Source organism: Bombus fervidus, chromosome 8, assembly GCF_041682495.2.
Source record: "Bombus fervidus isolate BK054 chromosome 8, iyBomFerv1, whole genome shotgun sequence".
In the NCBI taxonomy this organism is placed as follows: domain Eukaryota; kingdom Metazoa; phylum Arthropoda; class Insecta; order Hymenoptera; family Apidae; genus Bombus; species Bombus fervidus.
This window is the reverse complement of record NC_091524.1, coordinates 8919308-8945352: the sequence shown is the minus strand read 5'-3', so window position 1 is coordinate 8945352 and position 26045 is coordinate 8919308. Positions and strand designations below refer to the sequence as shown.

At 30.8% G+C, this 26045-nt stretch overlaps 2 protein-coding genes across 9 annotated transcripts; one reads left to right on the top strand and one right to left on the bottom strand.

Moving 5' to 3' along the window:
- The first annotated feature begins 244 nt into the window (after positions 1 to 244).
- On the top strand, positions 245 to 8535 carry Put (activin A receptor type 2 punt). Of its 2 annotated transcripts, none has more exons than XM_072009216.1 (9): positions 245 to 849; positions 1387 to 1577; positions 1661 to 1838; positions 1930 to 2069; positions 2186 to 2565; positions 2638 to 2824; positions 2894 to 3031; positions 3114 to 3245; positions 3314 to 8535. In XM_072009216.1, exons 1-9 carry the CDS (start codon positions 801 to 803, stop codon positions 3497 to 3499), a joined length of 1581 nt encoding a protein of 526 aa, XP_071865317.1. In that variant the 5' UTR covers positions 245 to 800; the 3' UTR covers positions 3500 to 8535. The 2 variants fall into 2 exon arrangements, with proteins under 2 accessions (XP_071865317.1, XP_071865316.1); XM_072009215.1 differs by having other exon boundaries at positions 1930 to 2084.
- Positions 8126 to 25973, bottom strand: LOC139990154 (uncharacterized). 7 transcript variants are annotated; one of them, XM_072009120.1, is made up of 13 exons: positions 25656 to 25973; positions 23919 to 23961; positions 14808 to 14958; positions 14528 to 14741; positions 14088 to 14183; positions 13520 to 13757; positions 13147 to 13448; positions 11121 to 13064; positions 10943 to 11048; positions 10517 to 10859; positions 10191 to 10431; positions 9229 to 10097; positions 8126 to 8960 (listed from the first exon to the last, which is right to left on the bottom strand). In XM_072009120.1, the coding sequence occupies exons 1-13, from the start codon at positions 25659 to 25661 to the stop codon at positions 8789 to 8791; spliced, it is 4725 nt and encodes a 1574-aa protein (XP_071865221.1). In that variant the 5' UTR covers positions 25662 to 25973; the 3' UTR covers positions 8126 to 8788. The 7 variants fall into 7 exon arrangements, with proteins under 7 accessions (XP_071865221.1, XP_071865219.1, XP_071865222.1 ...); XM_072009118.1 differs by lacking the exons at positions 23919 to 23961; positions 25656 to 25973 and adding exons at positions 18951 to 19754; positions 22068 to 22376; XM_072009121.1 differs by lacking the exons at positions 23919 to 23961; positions 25656 to 25973 and adding exons at positions 15032 to 16563; positions 16640 to 16964.
- Between the last annotated feature and the right edge of the window lie 72 nt (positions 25974 to 26045).

Here is a 26045-nt window from a genome sequence, read left to right as displayed (position 1 = left end):
ATGATGTATATATATACATATTATAATTATTGTTTTCATATACACATTTTCGAAATGAACTTTATAGACTTTGTGATTTTTGTTTTTCCCTCTTAACTTATATTAGATAACATATTGAATAGTTCATATCTTTATTTTGTACGTCTCCTACGTTTTATAAGAGATAATAATAAATAAATTTCAAACAGCAAGAACACCAAGCGCACAAACTTTTTATCAGCGTGGTAGTTCTATTGCGATCCATTAGTTTATGATTAATCTGCGGTGTATCTGGCATGTAGCTTTGCAACTCCTTAATCTTAGTTGATTTTTTCCAATTTTTGCGAACGATATTGCATCCAAGGTGTATTCAAAACTAAAAAATTTGCTTGCTCATTCTTGAAGCTAAATGTAATAACTCGAAAGTGACTAAAATCGAAATGTTCTAGTAGTCAAAATATGACATAAATCCATGGTGTGTGCGTTCCGACATAAACGTGGGAGAGGAGAGGAAGAGAGATGTGTTGGTGGATGAATTACTACAATTTGCTTAATAGCTAATAGACTCAATTTCTTTATTTTTCTTTTTTTAATTTGTTACGGTTTCGACGTACTCATACGGGAAAGATGGTACCGTAGAAAGTCATATTTGAGAAAGAGGCATGCACGATGGTGTGGATTACGTAGAAATAACCCAGATGTGACGGCTAAGCGCGAATCCCGGACCTTGCGCACCAAAGTCCGGCGCTTTAGCCACGGTCGTGAACACCGTGCGTCTAGACTTTAAAAATTTCTGGTATGCTTTTTACGATCTGTTCACGATGTCCTTATATGCGACGATACTGCCATATCTCATCCTAAGATTGTTAGGTAATTGCTTGTTCCCATTATCTTTCGTTTGACAGTTGCATCCGCGAGTTAAAATACCAACTGACGTGAGATATTTCAGGGTTCATAATACCATTTCCTTTCACCGAATGCATTTCGAACTGTTACTAAATTTTATGCGCTTTTATGGACCGATATTATACATATGTTTTATGTTTATGAACGTAGTTTATTATCATACATGCATTTAATCGAATGACAAGTATCCAGATCAAACTTTTCATTTCCTTTTGTTTCTTAATACAACCTCGAACAGGAGACTTTGATCGAATGTAATAATATGAAATCAACTAAACATTTATTTATTATATATTCTTGAAACAAATAAAAGAGTAAAGCTGTATTTAGGTATAAGAAAATAATATAAATTTTTTGCAATTATGAGTAATGTTCCTTTTTTTTGATTAAATTTACATAACATTATTAATGTTTCTGCAATTGTCAATTTTTGACATCATTATACAAATTATTAGTTTTCTTTCAATGTTAAAAATGTATGAAAAAATTTTTAATTTTTAGGATTTACATTAGGACACGATGTCAAGGGTTCATCAGTTTGTGAATTTTATAATGAAACAATGTGTGCAGAATCCCAGCAGGAATGCTCGGGAAGAGAAGAATGTGGGCCACATGATCCTGGCAAAAGAAATCACTGTTATGTGCTATGGAAAATTGACAATGTTACTAAGAAATCTATAATTAAATTAAAGGTAAACATAAGACATATATGTATAGTTATATTTTTACTAGTTTTTTTTGCAATTGTTTGTTTAATCCTTAATTGAATTTTCAGGGATGTTTTTTGGATAGTAATGATTGCTATGATAGGCCACATTGTATTGAAAACAGTGCAGAAAGAAAAAAAGAATTATTTTTCTGTTGTTGTGATGGTAACATGTGCAATCAGAATTTCACATGGGATCCACATCCAACTTCTTCTTCTAAACCTATTCAACCATCTGTTTTTCATGGTGGATACACACTTTAAATAATATATCATATTAATTGAAACATTATATGATTATGTATATATATATATATATATACATAATTATGTTCCAGAATCAGAACCTGTTCCAAACACAGAGCAACAAATAATAACACTTGTTTTGTCAATATCGATACCTATGCTACTACTTGCTATTATATTGCCATTATTATATTGGTGTTACCGACGTCGAAAGTCGGGATATTTCAACGAGGTTTGGAAGGCATATGTACAGATCTCTTAATTACTTAATGTTATAAACCGTTTGTTTACATACTAAATTATAAACTATCCTTATTGTATGAGTATCACATAAAATGATTTTTGTAGGTACCAACACTAGAGCCTCTGCCACTGCCGCAACCGTCTCCTAATTTGGGATTGCGGCCGATACAATTGCTTGAAATAAAAGCTCGTGGTCGTTTTGGTGCTGTATGGAAAGCACAATTGAAAAATGAGATTGTTGCTGTTAAAGTATTTCCAATACAAGATAAGCAATCATGGCAAACTGAACAAGAAATTTTCAAACTTGCTCACATGGATCATGAAGATATATTACGTTTCATTGGTGTTGAAAAAAGAGGTGATAATTTACAAGCTGAATTCTGGTTAATCACTGCATACCATGAAAAAGGTTCACTATGTGATTATTTAAAGGCAAATGTTGTTACATGGCCTGAAATGTGTAGAATAGCAGAATCTATGGCAAGGTAATGTTTTAGTATGAGTTTAAACAATATTTCAAATAATCTTCTTTTGTAATGAAAATTTTAATTTATTAGGGGTTTGATGCACTTGCATGAAGAAATTCCAGCCAATAAAGCAGATGGATACAAACCTGCTGTGGCTCATAGAGATTTTAAGTCAAAAAATGTTTTGCTTAAAGCTGATATGAGTGCTTGTATAGCAGATTTCGGTTTAGCATTGATATTTCATCCTGGGAAACCTTGTGGAGATACTCATGGACAGGTATGTATATCTCATATGCATACATTTATTATAACAAGTAAAGTTCAACATATTTTTTGTTATTTGAAGGTTGGAACAAGAAGATATATGGCTCCAGAAGTTTTGGAAGGAGCAATTAATTTTACAAGAGATTCATTTTTACGAATCGATATGTATGCCTGTGGTCTGGTGCTCTGGGAGTTAGCTTCGCGATGCACTGTACAAGATGTAAATTCTTATTTATATATATGTTGATTCATTAATTATTGTATTATTGATTACTAAGTTATGTTATGTTTATTTGTTTCAGGGACCAATTGGGGAATATAGATTACCATTTGAGGATGAAGTAGGTCTTCATCCCACTTTGGAAGATATGCAAGAAAGTGTTGTGCATAAAAAAGAAAGGCCAATCATTTTAGAAACATGGCGTAAACATCCTGTAAGTAAATTTTAGTACATAATGTTGTAAGCAGCTGATTTTTACTAAATTTTTCATTCCTTTTTAAGGGACTGCAATCAATTTGTGATACAATGGAAGAGTGCTGGGATCATGATGCCGAAGCACGTCTTTCAGCTTCTTGTGTAATGGAAAGGGTTGCCACATTGAGCAGGACGCTTGTTTTAAATTCGTCAACGTTGATACGAGTTGATAATACCAACGAGACTATTACCACTAAGGAATCTAGTATGTAGTTAATCTACATGTATTATAGTTTTAGTTAAATTGCACAACCATTTTTTGTATCATAATTTTATGCATACATCAATGAGGAATGTTAAAACATTGCATGCTATTTTGTAATGATTATTTTTTATCTTTTTATTGGATTTTCTTCTTTTGTTCTAAATTAAAATAAGTCTTAATGTTTTAAAGTAACGTAAATCATCGCGAACAAAATTGTTTTCGTTAATTAGATACTACAGTATCAAGTAGAAATATTTTTACGAATATAACTTTTTTAAATAATCGTTATTTATTAAATGTAATTATTATCTCAATGTAGTACTCACCTCTGGATTACTTGTATATAAATCATTCACGTATATATATATATATATATAACACTAAAATTTTATAATTAATATAGTTTATTAAATATTAGTAACTATTTTATATAAAAATTTGGAATTAATTGAATCAATTCTTCATTCGTATTGTATACATAAAACTAGGGATCTAAGATGAGAAACAAAAACTTTATTGCTAAATTTACATTTCACTTATAAATCTCATTTAAGTAAAAATTACAATGCAATTAGAAATACTTCTTTATATGTACAGTATTAATGATAAACATAAATGTTGAGATTCTTATCCTTTAGTTTTTGCCGAAATGAGTTCCAAGTTATTGTATCAAATGATAAAATACATACTATTAATACTTTTTTGTTTGTTTATGCAGTTGTATTCCTCATTGATATTAGCAATCGCGCAGTAATAGGTCAGAGATAACAAAATGAATTAAACACTAGCCAAGATGATATTCAATGCATAATTTTTATCTGTAAAGTCTTATCATATGTGAATTGTTACAAAGATAACTCAACAATTTTATACAAAGTACCTGGTAGAAACAGTCAACTTAACTGATTGGAAGCCATGAGGAATTTATTAGAACTTCTGCACGAAGTAGATGACTATTTTAATTATTTTGCATTTTAAAGAGTATAATATTTAAGGTGACTAATTTATTTCGCAAAATAAGATTTTTTCCATGATCTCTTTTAATTTTATATAATATATAATATAATGTAAGAAGTGAAGAAAAATTTATTAAAAGCACATTGCGTAAATATATAATTATATATATTTTATTTATTAAATTTAATAATTTTCTTATTAATTCGAAGTATATAAAATGTACATTACAAAACTATATTAAACAATCAAAATTAATACTGCATACTGTTCATGGATTAAATTTTATTAAGCCTAGTAAAAGTCTTCCTTATGTATTTTACTTTTAAGTATAATGATTTCATTATAGCAGCACACAGTTTTCTTGAGGAAAGTGATTTCTAATTATTATATACATGATCTAGCTTTGAAATAAATCTTGCATCCAGTGTGTTCACAGTGGTTATGTAAGAGAAGTCTTGAATACATAATTTTATATATATGTATGTGTTATTTATATGTTGAAATTATTAAATGAAACGGAGCATTTTGTATGAACCAATTTTCTACGATATGTACAATTTTTCTATGGCATATATTGTCTAACTAAAAAATATTTTCACTAGATTCAGTTTTCACACACAGATACACACAATGTTGTTTTTCATATTATAAGTATTATATTATAATTTCTTCCAATTTTATTGAAGACTGTATAACGAGACTGGATAATCTTTAAAACGGTCGTGAAAATATTTAATTTATTTGTTCACTAATAATTCCGTAATAGTGGTCTAAGAGCGACAATATAGAATTGTTTTTAAGAAAACGATGGTTATTCAAGATGCACGTTTCGGACGATGCTGTTTTATTTAAATAGTGATTTGAATGTATTAATTCTAAACAAATGATTTCTCTCACTTGCTCTGATTTATTTTGATTAAAAAAATTAGTTAAAGAAAGCAAAGTTCCATTACAAATCAAATTTATGTTATAATAGTCTTTTATTTTGTGAATAGCCAAATTCTTGAACTTAATGAAAGTTGATACGATCAAGATTGGATAGTTGCATTACACAAGCTGTGATAATCAATATAAAATTTAAGTATTGTAACAATAAATAAGGCCTAACTGAATTTTAAATATTTTCCATAATTCACAATTATAATTTCTCAGAGCAAGTAGAGAATCAGTAGGTTGTTTTATCACTGATGTTGGACTTTAGCAGTGCCAAAAGGGTAATATATGCACACACTATAGCTTCACCTTTGTATATTAATTTGTAGCTAAGTAAGATACTGAAATCGGTAATATGTACCTATTAATCTCTAACATGCAATGTTATAAATGAAAAATTAACCTGTAATTGATTATATACTATTTTATTAAATTTTATTTTATTTTTTTATTATTTTCTAAAAAAACAAGAACTTTATATATAATATCCATCTTTACAATACAATATAATTATAGTAATATTGATTTATCAAATGAATCATAGTTTATTTAGCAGTTAGTACACAATTATTTATCACACAATCTTATATATGGAAATCAATTATGGGTTAATTACAACACTATCTAGAATTTAACAAATTTTTGGACTTTTACATATCGAAAAGCAGGTGACTGCATTTATGAAGAAATTTTTTATTTCATATATGCTGTATATGCTGCGAATTTTATTTGTAAAAACTGTGTAATAGGAATGTTATAATCTCATCATTGCTAATTGTTATGTAATTACATAATTCAAGAATATCTTCGTGTAAAAAGTTAGGAAACAGTGCATTTGACAAAGAAATCGGTCTATTCTCATAAGACTGAATTATGAATAAAACAGTCTACAATAAAGAGAAAAAGAAGAATGTTTGCAATTTTATGCTGTTCAGCATATATTGATTTTAAGAGAGTGCAATGGTGAGGTAATATTTTGAAACACATTGTATATAAATAGATACACAAATCATAGACATGCATACAACGTATCACGTTACATTGCTTATCTTTTATTGAATCATATCCCATGAATATACAAAGAAATTAGGTTTTAATATTGACAGTACCGCAATGGCATTCCAGTCACATATAATATATTGTATATTAATGTAAATCAATATTATAGTTTCTGACTTCTAAAGCTATCGCAATTCTTATTGATGTCGCCAATATAAATTAAGAGATTTATTCTTAATATTTTGTCACTTAAATTACTTTTTTGCTATTTGGTTACATCATTTTTGAATTTTGTTATCTAATCTCATATAAAACTACTAAAAAATGTCATGAAACATAACTGAAAAAATATACTCCAGAAAGATTTTTATTTAGAAGATATTAATTTTACCATTTAGTTATATACTCACACATTAGTCCAATGCAAAGTTTCTTTGTCTCGTGAGATATAAAATATCTGATAAAATCATATTTGTAAATATGATGAACGTAGTATTAAAGTATAAAAATACTTCCGATACCATAATTTGTTTCATATCATACATGATATTTGTATATATAATCATATTGTCTAGTTTTGGCATTGTTGTTACTATTGATATACAGTTTTGAGTAATTCATTGTGTAATACATTTTTGGTAAACTTTATTTGATTATATATCTTTTGTTTGCATTGCATTGTATTATAAATAGCCTAATCAGACATATTTTATATCTGCATTCAGTCTAAGGTGGGAGATCTGTAAATAGGATTTAGTGAAATGTAATTTTTAGAAATAAGACCATTAAAGAAAAAGGTAATTTCTTACTTATAATTTAAGTATAATGTGACTCATAGCAATAGAATGTTCCTATGCACATTGGATGTAACTGTTTTCAAAATTATATTATGTAGTAACAGATTTTTGTAACATTGGCCTGACAAATTTTTTATACAATAAGAATATACAAGAAAATGTTATTTCAAACGAATGAAGTAACAGATGAAATGTATCAATTCTAGCAGAAATAATAGTTTCCATGAAATTGTATGCAAAGGAGTGTTGGTTACAGATAAAGTTCCTCATCTGAAACGATCATGGTATCGATCGTAGACATTAACATTATAGAAGAGGGAATAAAAAAAGCGGTGCTTGGAAAGATAATATAAAATATAAAATTTTTTAATATCTAAATATGTAGATAACATCGCCTTTGTTTGTAATAAAATAGCGTTATTAATGTGTTAGGACCGAAAACGAATTACCATTTGTCATACCATTACAACAATTTATTTTGTCGATAATGTAACATATAATATAATTGCATAGTTAAAAGCACGCAAAATAAACATTTTAATAAGTGAGATAATTAAAATTGGTTTACCAAAGTTTGCAAAAAGCAGGAACACATTTAAAAAGCATATCTAATAAATATGAAGAGTTTATTTATAAACATATATTTAGTAACACGTTTTTTCTGTTTGCCGCTTATTTTAAGCCATAATTTTCTTTTTCTCAGATACCTTTAATTGTACCAAATCTGTTTAATTTGCATAAATAGGTAACATAATTTAAAATAATTCAGAAGGTATTTAAGAGTTTTAAAGAATTTATATTTTTAGACAATGCAGAGCAATATTTCTTTTAATTTATACACTATATTTATTATTTATATTTATTCGTTTATTTACACTACCTTCATATTCTAAATAAATAAGATGCCTTACAGGGAATATACTGATGTATGGAGGAAATATACAGGGATACAATTACAATTTTAGATTTTATTTGATTACATTGTATGCTTCAGCATACTAAAGAATACATGAAGCAAGTAAAAAAATGTGATTGTTGCGAACCACAAGCACGCGATGTAATAATTTATACACCAGATAAAACTAAACGAGATATCTGTTAATCGTGCGATGTACGAAATAGATAAGACTAAAATATAAGTTAGAAGATTAAAAATAAAATTCAACGTTATCGCACAGTCGCATTAATAAACTTACCTATACACTATGATCACAGTTACATTCATAATTATTGTAAGTTATTACATGTCATTATCGTCTTTATCATCATTATTATCATATTTTACTGTATATATGTACATTTTGGTTATAAATAGGTGTATGTTCAATTAATTAAATATAATCTGGTTTGAAAGCCTATGACTAGTGATACCTACTTTCTCATCAATGACAGTATGACTGAGATAATACTATTGCAATCCGATATAAATGAAGCTTCAGACAATTATGAGTAATAACAATTACTATATCATAATTTAAAAACAATTCTATGCCTCTCCTTTAATACACTGTACACATTTCTTCTTCATTTCATCGAATATCTTCATAACATTAAAGTCTTATATCTTTGTTCCACTTAAATTATTTCTCTGTTTACTGATATTTATTGGGGCTAAGTCTGAATGTTATACACACACATCCGCGGAACCAGACCTTTTCGATCACCTCTGGCACATAACAACCACTTACTATCTACCTCTAGAATTACTTTCAGTTTCTCTCCTTCCGCAAATGCAAGATGCCCATTATCGGATGGCATTCTATGCGTGAGTGTGCGAACCTCTCTGGAATTGAGATGCGCGATCTGTTATTTTACTAATCTATAAAAAGGAAACAGAAAAGACAACCAAAGATTAAGCACTAAACTTGAAATAAAATAACGAGTATAATGAAACAATATAGTAAAGATTATAAATAATATGATAAAATTGTACAAGAATTAATAAAATACAAAACAATAAAAACAAAAAATATAACTTTTGGTAATTAAAAATTCAATGGATTTGATACACTTAACAACGCATTGAGCGTATCCACTTTTTCTTTACTTACTTAAGTGGCTTTTTTGTAGGATGATTTCTTGTGGTACTAGTAGTAGTTGGTCGTGGTAAAGACGTAGACGCTGCTCGCCTTTGAGGAGATACTAAATGTTTATCCTTAGACATTACCCCGTAAGACTTGTACGGTAACGAACTAGGTCGTGTTAAATGTGTTCTTGTTGTTCCTACAATTTCCTGATCCACTCTACTAGTACGCTTTGTTGCATCTTTGTTTCTTACTTCTACTGGCTTTTTTGGAGTAGTTTTCGTCGTTGATAACATGGCCGGTTTTTTCAACGATGGAATTCCCGAAATGGGAGATTTTGTGCTTTTAACAGGTCCTGTTGTTGTATTCGATTGTTTTACGGGAGAAGTAAGAAGCCTAGGTATTTTAGATTTTCCTACACTGGTAGGCGTTCTTGTGGGTGACAAGGGTGATGATATCGGTGGTTGAATCTTTGCATCTTCTTTTCCAACCATTAATTCCCATTTTTCTTGGAGTTTCCTAAATTTCTCTTCTCCGGATATATTGTCTTCATCATCTATTTTATTTTCTGGACTATGAGATTTTCTCGATATAGGTTGTCTATTCGATGCTCTATTCAATGGTGAATGTTCTAAACTATCAGTATAATCTTCGGAATCTTCGGAAGCCAGTTTATCGAGAGCACGAAATATTTTTGAACCTATAGGATTACTTAAGCGTTTTTTAACAGTTTCCATATCTGACTTATGTATACCACCAGCCTTGTCGTCGTAGTTTGTATAAGCAACGCACGATCGTGGGCGTACTTTTCTGGGACTAGAAACCATTGCACACGTATCCGTTTTATCAAAATGATGTTCGTTTGCAGCAAGGTCGACATTTCTAAAGTTTACAGCCTGTGAAATGTTATTGAAATATAGCTTTAATATTATTCTTGGTGATAAAAATTTTAACAAAATAAATATTGGAAATTATTCGATAATACTAACGTTTATTGTATGATTATTTAAACTGCCGAAACTATTATGAAGTTGACGATATTGATATAAAAGGTCAAGCTGAAATGGGCAAAACGCAAGAGGATTTAAAATATGTAAGAGAGCATCCACAACTTCTCGTGCATTTGCATTGGCCAAAGCTGCTACAAATAAGCTATTATTATTATAATGTTTCCTTAAGATGGATTCCCTTGTACATAAATATGCAAACCATGCGTCCAAAGCTCTTAAACTGTAAAGTTTATAATTCGATTATAATATAATCATAATACATGTATATGAAATAATGTGATTTTTATATTGCAATATTAACTTACTTTAATAAACCAAATACAAATGCATGAAACTTTAGCATTCCTTCAGTAATAACATCTTCACCATTAATTTTTTGCACTAATTCATTCAATGTTTTAGTAACTGGACCTTGTTGAGAAGATGCTTCAACTACTTGCCAAACACTATTTGTTATTGGTCCAAATGTTGAATTTAAATGTGATTTCAATCCATCTGACATGATGGCATACAAAGCTGGACATAAGTTGCTAACACAGATTTGAGCACATTCATTTTTGTCATTGTAATTTTGTCTACTATGGATTGATTCAGTGTTCCAATATTTCAGTAACATATCTACCGCTTTATTTACGGATAATATCATTTCTGGAAATTTACATGTATTCATAATTTATTATATTGTATCGTAAAAATTAAAATTATGTTAAAATTATTAGTAATATATTTACTTCTCTTTTCATCTAAATCCAATTTATTATCTGGACTCATTGCTCTTCTTTCATCTGTGAATACAATATCTTTACTTTGTTCATTTGTAGTAACGTTTAAGTTACCCTAAAATATTTTTCAAAAGTTAAGCACGTACGAAATTTAACACAAATAATAATAATAGTCGAGTAAAATTACCTTATTGTCTAAATACTTTTTCCTTTGGTTTACGGCAAAACTGACAGTCTTTTTCTGTGATTCTATCATATCAGTAGCTTTGGTAACATCTTTATTCATCCTGAGGGCTAAAAACTTTCTTACATACGATCTTAATTTAACATCGGGATCTTCAGTATCTCCATCACTACTCTGTGACGAGAAACCGCTGCGCTTCAGAAATTCTTCCAATTGTTTTACGTCGTCTTCGCTATTTTCAGAATTTTCAGTCTCTAAGTCTCCGGTATTAGCTATTTCATTTACTCTTTCTGTATGATATCTTTCTTCCGTCTCATCGACATCTTTTTCTGGATCAGCGATTCGACCACGACATGCTAATTGTATATCATTATTCATATAATATGGTTCTTGTAAAGACATTCTTTTATTTGTTTCAGGTGATTGATCCTCTATTTCTTCTACATCTCCCATTTCGAACATGCTATATCTCTTATTTGCAGGAACCTTACTTTTCCTTAGAATACTTCTGGGTAAAGGTGGTCTTGGTGGCACTTTACCGCTAGAAAATTCGGATTCACGATCTCCATGTGGTAAAGAAATCGATCGTTTTGGAAAAGATGGACAGGCGGCTGTTTTTGTCTTACTAATTTGCCTATGAATCTTTTTATCATTACTTACTAAACTGGCCTCAGAACTAATACTATCATAACGGTAAAGATACAATGGATTGGTTGCATTATTTAACGTTTGTTGATTTGTTGAAGAATCAGTTAATATTGTAGAAGATCCTCGATATCCGGAGGATGGTTGTGTCGCGGTACTACTAGTAGAGGATGAATTATTTGGTATGATTTCGCTTATAGTACGAGTTTTATGACGCATTGGAGGGGATAAACAAAATAGAGGCTTCTTCGTTTCTTCGTGAATATTGATATGCCTCGAAACTTCTGGTACATCGTGCAAAATTTTCTTGTACTCAGTAGGCAAAAGGAATGTTAACGACTCCCAGTCTTTAACATGTGAAAATCCACGTTGACGTAATGTGTCTATATCATTACATGAGAATGGTCTACCAGATCTACCAGTATGTTTCCAACTAACTCTATTTTTTCCAAAACATTGCGGCTTTAAAGTTACACAATCCAACTTTGTATCTTTAATATTGAGAAACGATAAGTCTGGTAAAGCATAATTCGGATATACAACATAAACTGGCTTTTTATTAACAATCGTTTCTCGTAAAGATGGATTTTCTTTTTCTTTTACAGGTGGTATATATACTAGTGATGTTTGAACCGAATTATCCTCTGTCTCAGCTATTGCTTGAATACCTGTCGTTTTGCAAATTGGATATTTCTTTTCTAATGATTTGACCCATGCAGTTTTTCGCTGATGTTCGAAAACGTTAGGAATGACATCATTTGTTATTGTGTCATTTTGGTCGGCATCATTATCGTGTGTTAGATCTGATTTAGACATGTTTTCTGATAGCTCTTCTATAGATGCGGATGATATCATTTCATCTTTTTGTTCACTTATCGTTGATGTATATTTTGGAATGTCGTTAAAGCTGTCTTTCTGATTTTCCGTTTCTTGATTGTTATGTTGATCACTTTTAACCCAATTAATAGAAAAATCACTTTCTGGAACTTGACGTTTAGGGATATTATTTATATTTTGCCGTTGTATTTGCGTATTTGTATTAGTACCACTATCACTAGCACTATTGTTTGTAGGCCATCCATTATCACTAGCAGAGTCTGATTGATCCAATGTAAGACTCATTCCTTCAGCACTCATACTTTTTTGTTTCATAAATAATTTTACAAGGCTTAAATTTTGCAATTTCTTTCCTGTTGAATTATGTTCCCCATTATCAGAACTTTCTTCATTTATAGACCGACTCATTACAGATCCTGAACTATGTAATTGTTGTACGTGATTATTTGATTCTGCAGAATCAACCTGTTTCAAAAAAAAATTCAAAAAAGTTATATTATGAAATATTTTGTTTAGGATTTGAATATAATATGTATTTAAAACTTACAGAAAAATTGAGAGGCATATTGAGATGGAATTGTGTAGCCTGAGTAAGATCTGGCAAACTTTGACTTCTCTTGTTTGTTACAGATATGATATTTTCCACACCATGTGAAAATTCTGGTATTGTATTATTATTGCCTGACGGATGACGGGTTATAATTTTATTCATAGAAGAATGTTTCAAATTGCTCCATGTTGTATATATTTTAGAATCAGAACATGCCATTGATAAGTCTAATACATTTTTTAAATCCGCATTTCTATTATAATATGGTTCTACAGTTTCATAAGCTTTTTGCTGTTTTTCTATAAAAAGAAAGTTAACAGAATTAATTTATACATTACTTATACATAATTTAAAGCATTTACTTTTATACCTTGGTTATCAAAATCTTGTGAACCATCTGAATACATTGTAATACTACCCTCAAAAGCAATAGTATAATTCTCTTTATTATTTGTCTGACATGTTAGTAGCATATCCTCACAGTCCAGAGAGTCGACGCTATAACTACCCCCTGGTGGTAGTATGGGTGTCTCTTTCAAAGGAGAGAAGAGTAATGATGATTTGCATATGGAAATTGTATCTGTTGTTGAACAGGCGGAATCTTCTCCCTTTAATACAAAGAGTGATTTTAGAGTAGATTCTACACATTCCTAAATAATTTCATGCATTTTGCAAAACTAGCACAGCTCATTTTCATGCACTGTTTAAATTTGAGAATTGGATTTATTAATTTTAATATTTTTTATCTCCTATAGTTGTTACATAATCAAATCAGTTTATAATTATTTCTTTTATTAATCATGCAGAGGAATTGCAAGCAAATCAAGTTTTATTTTCATGTTAAGTAAAATTCATGTCAATGTAGATGTTTTTATATTATCTCCAGTATTAAAGAAACATCAGTAAAAGGAATTCAACATTTTCAGCCATTATCATACCTGGCTGCTGGTATGAGGGCTGATTGATGAACCGATGTCAAGTTTTTCCATAACAGATCCAGATATACTGGCATATCGTTCCCTTTGATAGTTAAACTGCCATGATAATGAAGATATAGAATACTTTTAGAATATTAATTACAACAACAATGAAGAAACAGTAAATATCTTAAAATGTTATAACCAAAAACCACTATTAAGAATCATTTATAAATTAAAAAAATAACATTTACCGAAAGATACCTCAGTTTATCAATGTTAATAAGATTAAAAAACATTAGTTCTCATAATATCAAGAAAGATTTATATAATATATTTGCTTGCAAACTATCCACAATGAAAATAATTGTTTCTGATAATTAGATTATATAACTTATATTACAATATAAATAAAAGATTGTATAAAATAAATAATATACATAATAATGAATTTTGTTTACCTCTGAATGCTGAACTGGATCTGTGCACATGACAGGCAATGCTGTAAGCAGAGTATGGATATCTGCTGTACGAAAGCTTTCCATATCAATTTCTGCCAAATTAGCATCCAGATTACGGGCAAGGTCATCATAATAGCCCAGATCTTCACGAGAATATGAAGCAGAGAGCGAGGATAATACACTTGGATGAACATGAAGCCCTCCATCTCTGTAGCTAGCATTTTATATAAATATATGTCTATAATATATAAATTTATTATAACTGTTACTAAAATCTTACCCATAATCGATGAACCATTGATACTCCACATTGTCCTGCACAAATTCAGAGCTAATTAAATCATGTTGAATAGAATCTGTTGCAGGATTGGAGTTACAATCAGATCCTGGTGTTTGTGGATCTTCCATCATTGCAGCCCCTTTGCCTGCACCTAAAATACATTATGCATCATCAGTAAGCAATCATTAAATTATACAATAGTTAAAAAACCATGAAAAACAGACCATATCTTGCATAGACAAAGTGCTTTTGTGGTTTGTTAAACATGTTTCTTTTTTTCACCAATATAACATTGGGAATCACGCATAACGCAACGATTTCTGCTACTAAAAGTTACGTGGATCGATCATAATTAATGTATTTACATTGTTTATACTCTGATTACAGCTCACGACAGGCTTCCAAGTCTGTCAAACCTTTATAACGTTGTATTTCGCGTGCCACACAAATCATGTAGGAAAATAAGGATTGAGCGTATGAAACTGAACGTGACTTCGGTGTTATTACATTATTACAAGAAAAATAATGGTACATGATAACCATTCTTTATTAATGTAACGCTCATATAGTCGTAGTATCACGGTAATGGTAACGAATTACATTTTTGGAGCACCACAATAGATCACTTACTCCGACATTATTGATAAAGTTATCAACGATGCACTGATAAACATGTCAGGAGTTTCTCTTCGTGCACCGTGGAATGTTCACGATAGATAAAGAAGTGTCAGCCAATGACGTCAGGCTAAGGTTATGGCGGACGCATTTGAGTAAATGCGCTCGTGTCCCGTATCGGAGATGATCAAGGCTGCGCGTCATCGAGACAGTTAAGAGGGCGTGCTTTAAGGTTAGTTGTCTCGTAATAAATAATTAATTAATCGACCGCAATGTATTAATTTTAGTTTGGGAAATCGATGATGCTGTGAGAGATACATGCACGACGTAGATAGCGATGTGCTTCGAAATGATTTGAATCGCTTTGAATATGCACGTATGACAAAAAATTAGAATCTCTTCTAACATAATTCGATAATAATTTGAAAAACTTGACGATTGAATCTTAAATCTTGATATATAGATATTGAATTTCTTAAATCTTGGAGGCATTTAATATCTCATATGTATGATCTTTTATAGTATATTCGATCTTCAATATTTTATATAAGATACATAACATATAAAATAAGATAGACTTTTTTGAAGATTATGAAACCCATCAAGGCTTTCAAGAATTTTAAACATCGAATTATGTTCACAGTAGATAGTAGAAATGTTCGAATCATTTCGAAATTCAAATGTAAATGTTTATTATTAGGTATTAGGCACATAACAAATAACTTGTCTAGGAATTATCGAAACATCAAAATCAATAATTGGATAATATTCTATAGAGATGCTTGTTATTTGTTAAATATGATTAAAAAGCATGAATTTCGTACATAAATTGATTGTTAACATAATATTTCATACCACACCATGCAATATGATGAAAGTAATTAAAAACATTAAGTAAAAGTATAAATATCCTACGTGACTTAACTTTATTATATGTATGTACATGTTAGATTTACTTCTATATTTAGTATCAGATACATATGTAGGCGACACAACAATAGACAAAGTTATAAACATCGTAAACTAGATATAGTAAGATAGTTCATAGTTCACTGTCATTCATAGTTAATGACTATAGTTAACAACTCAATGAATAGCCATACACGTTTTCAAGAATCTTCAATTCATCTTCATAGACAGACTAAAATAATGCATTGATATAGTATAATGAGAAGAAAAAGAGAAAGATTGTTTTGAATACGAGTTCCAAATCGTACCTCGAATAATTCTTTTCCATCGCATCGCCACGGTCGCTTGGGTTTTTTGTTCTACAGAAAATATTTACATTTGATAAATGTTATCCGAAAACACTCATGCTCACGACCATATGGCGACAATCCGCCCGTCACTCATAGGACTTAGGAATTCATTTCAACTGCGCCTATGGACTATGGAGTACGATTGCTCATGCGGCGCATGAGCATTACCAATCCAGCGTAAAGGGTGGGCAAAAGGAAATCGGATACAACACGCCTGAATTAAGGCTACGATACGATACGCTAGATTTCTTATGTCGCTTATCGGAAACATTCACATTTGAGTAAAAAATTCTTTCTACATTCTTCCATAGAATCATTGCTTAAAATTTTACTTTTAAATTGACTCGGGTATGCTACTAAAATCTTTGTGTTGATATTTCAATTCATATTCCCTAGATAAATTTTCATAACATATATATTTTCGTAATTCTCAGCTAATTTAACTATCATGTTAGGAATAACGTAATATTTCATTTATAATCCTTTTTACATAATTTACATTATTAAATTCCACTTTTCTTCATTGAGTGTTGGGTTTTGGTAATTTACTTAGCTTTTATAATTGTATGAAGTTTAGTGAAATTGAATTATTTATAGAATTATCATAAATTACGTCAAACTGACACCTGTTCTAGAAACTATAGATGAAAAAAATTTTCAACTTAAAAAATATTTTTATACAACCTCTTTGGTATACAAGGAAAACCTGTATGCAAGAAAATACCCTCGACATATCGAAGTCTAAGTTACAAAAATATTATTGTTTCTTGCTTAACTTTTATGTTTCTTTCTTCTTTCATGTATTAAAGTCGCATTATTTTACTGCTTGTTTCTTATTAGGTTAATACCACGAAGAGTAACCTATTAAAATGTTTCAGCAATACTTGACATTGCTAAGTAATTTGTTTTTTGTATTTTTGCGAAGCTTTAACTAATTTTATTTCAAGATGCAACTTAAATATTATTAAATTGAGTAAACGTGATTGATATGGTATTAGATAGTTGAACCTGTCCAAGGTTGTACATATGTATCCGAAGTCTTAATATCAAGTGTTAGTCGCGGTTTTATCCGTCTGAGGAAAAATCTTTCATGGTACTTCGTTCGCCAGTGTCGAAGGTACTGGATAATTTTAGCAAATCGCAGAAGAAGCGAGGGAAGAAATTCAAGAGCTAAACTTCGCGACTCGACGAAAATTTTACGCGTGAACTGATGAAACTTAACCCCGCGATCTTTTTGCCAAAGAGACTAAATCCACTTGGCTTGGTTTCCATTTGCAATTTTTTCATGACCAAATAAATCCAACAAATCTATTCTAATTTAACAAAATTCTTCTTCTGTACTTGATTCGACATTTTTTCATATTCAAATTCATATCCGTACTAGTTGCAATGTTTCTTTAAATCTAGGAACATTATTTCTTACTATTTGGTTTTGTTTTAAAAAAATAAAAAGAAGTTTTTAATGATCTTAAATCGAATGAAATTGTGATGCGCATATATTATGAATCACCATACGATCATGTTGCGCGTACATATATACTTAAACGTTTCGGATGTCGTACAATTATTTTTGCCTGTGCACACATGTAAAATACTCCTACATCGAATACGCTACCCGAAATAGTGGAACAAGGCGTCATTTCTCACATATGTAGCCGTGGGAGAATTTTAAACTAGAAGACATTTCTTAAACTTTTCCAGAGAACTTAACAGTAGCATATGTTTCAATTACATATCTTGTATGGAAATGCAATTCTTCAAATTGTGTGTCTGAATTGATGTTATTATTCTATCATATTGAACAATAGTTATTTACTAGTGATTGTTAATACGCGCAGCCTTGGATAATAAAATAATTTTAACATGAGTTTACTACTTTTTCTATATTCCATGCTTTTTGTAAATGAAGTGTTTCAAAAAAGGAAGATATCTGAAGAGATGCAAACGTGATGAAGAAGCGAGGAAACTGCAAGGTTAATATGATAATTAAGCTGACCAAACATGAAACAGAAGCAAGAAGATCAAAATCATATATGGATTTTATACGAAGAAAAAATTTGGGACTCGAACCTAAATTTTTCTATTAGATATATCATATATTATATATATATTAGATTACTATTTTATCAAGTGAGCTGTTCCACTCATTAACAAAATTCGTATTTATAAGCTTAATCATCGTTGTTGACAGTATATTCAGATACTAACACCTAAACATGAATTAAAAATATGTTACATATAAAGCATAATTGATTTTCTATATTCTTACGATTATAAAATAGGCAATTGCATTTTTCATTAAGTCCTCGGTAATACTTTCGTTCCTTCCTCGGTTTGCCATAGTAGAGATGTGGCGGTCGTGCAGGCGCTTGGAATGGTGGACTCATACGACCCACAGAGAACTCTGCTATTTTCATGATGACGCACAACAAAAGCACTATCATCATTTGTCAATATTCAGCGTTTTTATTGCCCTATCACGTTACAACATAGTAGTAACGCTTTCTTACTGGGTAACCAGTTAAAAGTGTTTCACGAAGATTCTCGAGAGAAACTCGATTCAAGACACACGCGTTTTAATAATCTAACAAATGAATAATATTTACACAAAGGTTTATTAATCGTTCTGATGCGAGTATATCGAAGCTTTTTTGTTCACCTTTTTAAAATGTTCACTTTTCATTATTCCACCAGAGACGGTACGCATATGTATGTACATTTATCACTTCAAAGTTACATCACGAATGGAAACAACTCCCGCGACACTCCACGGTCTTCCGTCGCTTTCCTATATGAAAGATATTTGCACTTTGATGAACAAAATATGCACGCGTAAAACACAGTCGATTACACGTCTCTGCTCGAGCCGATGACACCTTTCAAAGATGCCTTTGTTTATAGCACACCACTTCGTTTCTACGTTTACATCGCGAACAATGAACAGGCATATCGTCGTAGTTGAACCCACGTTTCCGGTTTTACTGCCAGATAAACGCGACGTCCATGCGCGAAGAGTGTGCAACCGCACGAATCTTGAAGAATTCAAGTATCAAACACTTTACACTGATTTCTACTGCGAAAAAGAGATACATATTACAATTGCTAAGTCTTATGTATTTTGAATTACTCGTCAAACGAAATCCTTTTTTACATTTTAAGGTTAAACAAAACGAGACAGACTTGATTTCTAATTCTTACTAAAAACACGAAACAAAATGGCGTTTCAAATATTGTAAGTAGATTAATCTTGTAATGGCACACCGATGTCTCTCGTGATCCAGAAAAATTCTTTATATTACTTTATTTTATTTACTTTAAATTCTTTATATTGCTGTACGTGAAGTGAAATGTAGATTTTAGGAAGAATTAAAGAATGTAATATGATGCAAAACAGGAAGTTGGTTCAAATCCGAAAGGACTATGTAAAATAATTATAATAAAAAAATAACTAGTGATTTATTTCATCTCTAGTAGATAAAAAAGTATAAGTTAGAATTATTAGTTTTACATAGTAGTATTTACAATATTACAAGATATAATATTTAAAATACAATGTAAGATCAAGTATTAGATTTCGAATATACGTACATACTATTAGAATCTCAGATACAAGAGGGGGAAAGAATTGAAATTGACTTATATTATTAAAATCATAAGCAAAAGACAGCAATGTAGAATATATCAACAAATCCTGTTTTGACCAAAATTTGGCTTATATTCCTTTGCCCGTTTAAAAGAATTATATTGTCATATTTCCTACTGAATTTTCGTACTGATAGTTATAATTTAGGAATAGTAAAAAGTTATGAACTGCATTCTAAACAGTAAAAAGTTCAGAATTTCTTTAGTATTTGCAGTTATTAAAGTAACATATCAAAGAGGCGTGCCTATCAAGATGACTCATGAAATGTGACAAAAAACACATCTGGGTATCAAAATAAAGAGATATGTTAGATATAGAAATAGAGACATATATATTTAAACAAAGGTACGGAAGATTAAGAAGATTTACGAAACATATGTAGTTTTGGCATCGGTCTAATATTCTAGAAGACAATAGTAATAATAGTTGTTACGTCAGTAGACGCGTTCAACTGCCTAAATTGCAACAAGTGGTGAAGCAATTGTTCCGAGTTAATCGAACGTTAAGATAACGAGGGTTCGTCGGACCGATTAAAGCTTTGAAATACGAGCAAAAGATAAAAATTGTTGAAATGTTGAGTCACACTGATCGTCTGAAGATTATTAGAGTAACTGACTCAGCGAAATTGTTTATTGCAATGCATAAAATGCATAGATTTTTTAAGTTGTTGAAAAGAACCTATCGATAATACATTATCCTAAATTTCCTTCAGTCTAATATGAACTTCAAATTGAAAGTAGTGAATTTAAAGAAGTAGCAATTATTTATCAATTGTATTTGATGAGATGTGTATGTATTCAATAAGAGTAAAGAGTATACAATTTGTTTATACGCTGATAGTTTATCGATAATGTCGAACGATTAACCTCGCCGGTGTCATAGTAAACGAATGCAGGCTAAATGTAGATAAATAAACGTTCATTATAGTAAGTATGCGCTCGACGATCCTATCATTGCATTACATACGCTGTATAAATTTCTACGATAAAGTATGTAGGAATGACGACCTAGTAAATTAAAATTAACAACAATAATCTATGCTTATTGTATGTTTTATCATATGATATGTTGAAGTCTCTTCAGTTCAATGTGACATTGGCTAGCTTAAACTACATAAAAAATGCTCACAAAATTTATTGCGTTACTTACAAATATTTAGTTGAAATTGCCTTCTATCTATTTGACCATTGTCAAATTCAAATTGCATAAAATATTTGAATCAAATGCGACATCGCTAAACATAGAACTAATGTATATGCCTGCTGCGGAAATAGATTCCTCACATCTTTTGTCATGTCAAATAAACTTCTCGTTTTAGAAACTGGAGTTACACTGGAGTCTTTCGTGCCTTGTCTTAAACTTTTTACTGTTTAAAGTATAGCCTATATTTTTTGCCATACTTACCTAACTTATATGTAAGTACGAGGATTTTATTGAGAGTAGAGATGGCCATATAAAATAAATCACTATTTATATTTATTAATATAGAAAATTCCCTAGAATCATGAAAGACTATGGACGCTACTGTTAGGTTAAGTATCCCTCTCTAAATGAACCTAAATGATCTTCATGAACTTAAACACTAATTGTATGGGACATTCAAAAACGGAAAGACCATCTTCCGCAAGTCATACGTTCCGTGCAATACTCTAGCAAAAGAGGGCGAACCTGTAGTCCCTCGTAAGAGTTCTCATGAACGTATTACACAAGAAACACGCAAGTACAAAAATGACATCCTCACACCGGATGCTCACATGATTCTCACGAATTCATTCTTTCCAAAATAGTTTGTTTATTCACTAATCACCAAATACACCATCACATGTATAAATTTTTCCAAAACTGCTGTTTATAGAAAGGCACTGGACACAAACACACGTTTGCTTGTTTTCAGATAACAGATAGATTTAATTCGATCTGAAACGACGGACACGGATTGTGATTGATGGGCAACACAATTTTTCCACGTTTATTTTAGCGGAATCAGTTTCTGGACCGCTGTCTGAGTCAGACTGCTCTAACAGCGTGTGTCCTGCGCGGGAGAGCGTTTGCACACGGCACGACACGACGCGGAGTTTAATCTCTATTAATAAATACCCGCTTTGCCTCGGCCAGAATAGAGAGCAGCTCTCCACTGCCGGCTCATTGAATGCATACGAGGTGTTTCATATCAGAGTTCGTAGCAAACGCGAGTTGATTTCGTCTTCAGTTAATTTTTATCGATAGGTTCACGGCGAGAGGTTAGATTACGCTAATAGGAAACAATGTACGATCAAATTAGACACAATTTACGGCTTTTTTATATTCTGAATTTAAATCTTGTTAATTGTTAAAATTTTTCAAAATTTATTTTTTTGTGTCTTTGTAGAATAAAAAAATTCGATGTATATCAGTTGATCACCAGTTAAAATTTGAGTCAGCGCTTGAACTATTGTTACGAAAAATCAACTTCCAGAATAAACGTTAAAAATAGCTTAAAGAAACTTTTCAATTATATAGAACGCGAAACTTTTTGGATTGAATACGGTTCTATTATTTTTGTTATAGGTAAATATAAATGATATTTTCAAAAAGAATTATTAATTCATATACATAAATACCGTAATGTTCAAGGTGCTAAGATATCTAAATATAAACAATTTAACAAATTTATAAGCCCTTTCACGAATATAATACATTTTTCGATGAAACAAAATGCAAGGAAATTACGTATTCAATATCTGTATTAATATATGCATAAAATTGAGAGAGTTCAATATAATTTAAAGATCGTGAATACAGAATTGAGTAATTTTCAAGTTATTGATTATTCTGTGTGAATTACCACACAATCACCTTTAAGGTTTCAATAATAGTAAAGCAATTAATTCCAGTTCGCGAAATACAATAAAAGATCAATAAAAAATTGATCAAGATAGAAAAAATTAAAGAAATGGGCAGAAAGAAATAGGAGGACAAAAATAATCAGGTTTGTGCCAATCGCATTACAAGCTTTTCTTTGTATGTAGTACTGTAGACCAGTACACCATAATGCAGTCACTTCTAGATACTTATGAGAACAATAAAGCATTGAAAAAGAAACTACCACCCTTTATATATCAATGACAAAGAAATATTTATGTTTTGCTATCCTTAATGCGTATGCGCAATGAACATGTTCAATAAAGTACATAAATGAATTAAAACGGGGTAAATATCAGCTTAGATATGCCCGAATTCTCACAAAAATCATAAAATAGAATTATTTTTCAATCATCTTTTTAGAAAGATAATAGGTATATCTTAGTTTAAAAATAATTAGTAAACTGCAGAAAATGCATAAATGTACAGAATGCATGTAATCGCAAAATATACAAAATATACAAATTTTGTCACGAGTAAAGCAGTTTTCTATCTAGATTCTATCTTTTTAATTATAATTATAATTATAATTATAATTATAATTCATAAATTTGCATAAATATCCATCGTTTAATAATTAAACATCAATTATCATGAGAATACAAAGTATTTGATTTTCATAGATTGATCTACATTTGATATGGGTTGACAGAAGCATAAATTACAAAAATGTATAGTATAAACTGAACTCACCAACGCGTTCTCCGTTGCCGCAGACAATACCCGTCGCCAAGGCCTGAAAAATATGGTCACATTGTTAATCCTGTTTGCCGGCGTATTGCCAATATACGTAATGTTAAAAAAATGAAGGCCAACTGTTCTTCTTTATTGTATCGTGTTACCATGTTAGAAACTTTTCCAGATTGAAATATAATGACATTTAGGGTTGACTGAGTTTTCGTCAAATTCAATATTACCTCTGATATTTAAAATATAGTGACATTATCGACGGAAGTAAGCGCGGCGTGGTTTTATTGAGTTCTTAAGTTCTTTAAGTTCTTAATGGTTAAATAATCTTTCATTTTTCCAACACCATTGAATTTGAACTGAAGGGTTGAAACAAGAAACCTGCATTCTTAAGTTATTTTATAAGTAGCAAGTTATAAAATACGATACTATTTTTGAACCTTCAAAAATGCAGCGAAGCAGTACCTTGGAAAGATTGTAATGCATTCTCCTTTTCTTAACCTGAGAGCTAAGATAAATATTGTTAAGATGAGGATACTTCTCGTTTTTCTGTTTTATAATCATTATGTATTATGGGACAATCTACCTTAATTGTTATCAAATTGCATATTATGAACTTGTCTCTGTAAACTAACAACAGTTGCATCATTTAAGCAAATTCTTATACTTATATAATATATAATTATACTTTCAGTGATAGAAAAGGGATATTATATTGATAACAAAATTCATATATTTCAATCAGAGATTAGACAAAAAACATAGATGATAAAATTATCAGATATGTGGGCATTCTTTTGCAATTCCGAAACACGTTTTTCTTTCTACAACCCACATGGCTTTGTTCTACTCTTTCCTTTTCTCTAGAGGATACATGGTATATCCATATAAATCTCAACGAGTGAATAAAGGCGGCAGATTGTAATTAGCAAGAGAACACGATATACAGGAGGCTGCGAGCATTTTTCCGACGCATGCAAACAAAAAAGGCCGAGTACTACGGGGAACAAGGTCACTGGATCCTAATAAGAGTTCGTGCCTAAATGAGAAACGGATGAATCACTCCTGTTACAATTATCTTCAGCTACTTGAGTTTCGTAAATTGATCATTATCGCCCGTATCTCTAATTTCATATAAATAAAATCATGCCAATAAATGGTAAAAATGATAACTGCAATCTATTATACATATCTTACTTTGCAAAATTATCATTGCTTTAACTTTTACAAAAGCGAATTTATTAATGCTAGAAAAAGATAATTTCTGAGGAGATCTTCAATTGTATTTGCTTAAAGAAAATTTATAAATACCAAGCAAGTTTTAGTAAATATTTCGAAATGTCGAAATAATTGGATATAACGAACTAAAGATTTGTGGAGTAGGTATCAATAATTGGGTATATTTTTCAGATACAGCGTATTGATCGGTATATTTGCACAAAACGCAGTGCAAGACGAAAAGCTTCATGATTAGAGTAACCTTCACATCGATTTTATGTGTAACAGAGGTCAATGACGTATTAGGTTCAACTATGTCTTACAATTAGGAATTTACTAAGATAAGGAGACAACTAATAAGAATTTCTCGATCTACTACTACTAGAAAGACGTCACTGCATTCCTACTTCTGATTATGTTAATACACACACAAGGTGTATATTAACCGGAGAATAGAGAAACACACGCCCACATTCTTCGGTGCTAGAAAACGAGTCGATATTAGAGGCGGCCTAAAGTACTCACGTTCATGGTGAAGGGACAGCTGACAGTCGATCCACGTAACACTTAACACTGCCACGAATTATGACATAGTGTAGAATTTCAAAAGAATATCACTGTACGATTATATAGTAGTCATATGTGCATGTCACTTCTTAAAAATCACTCGAAGATGTACTTTCCGGAATGCATATTCTGACTCATTCTGATGAAGAGAGCCCCTCCCTGACTACAACAACCCCTGTCTAATGTCGAACGCGCATGCTCCCGAATTTACGGTCGTTTACGAAGAAAGGGGATGATTGTTTCGCACTTACGTTCTCTTCACGTGGAGTTTTAACCACTAATGTCTTGAGCACTGTTGTTCAGCCTGATGCGAAGGGCGCAATGGTAATGAACCATCGATGGTACATG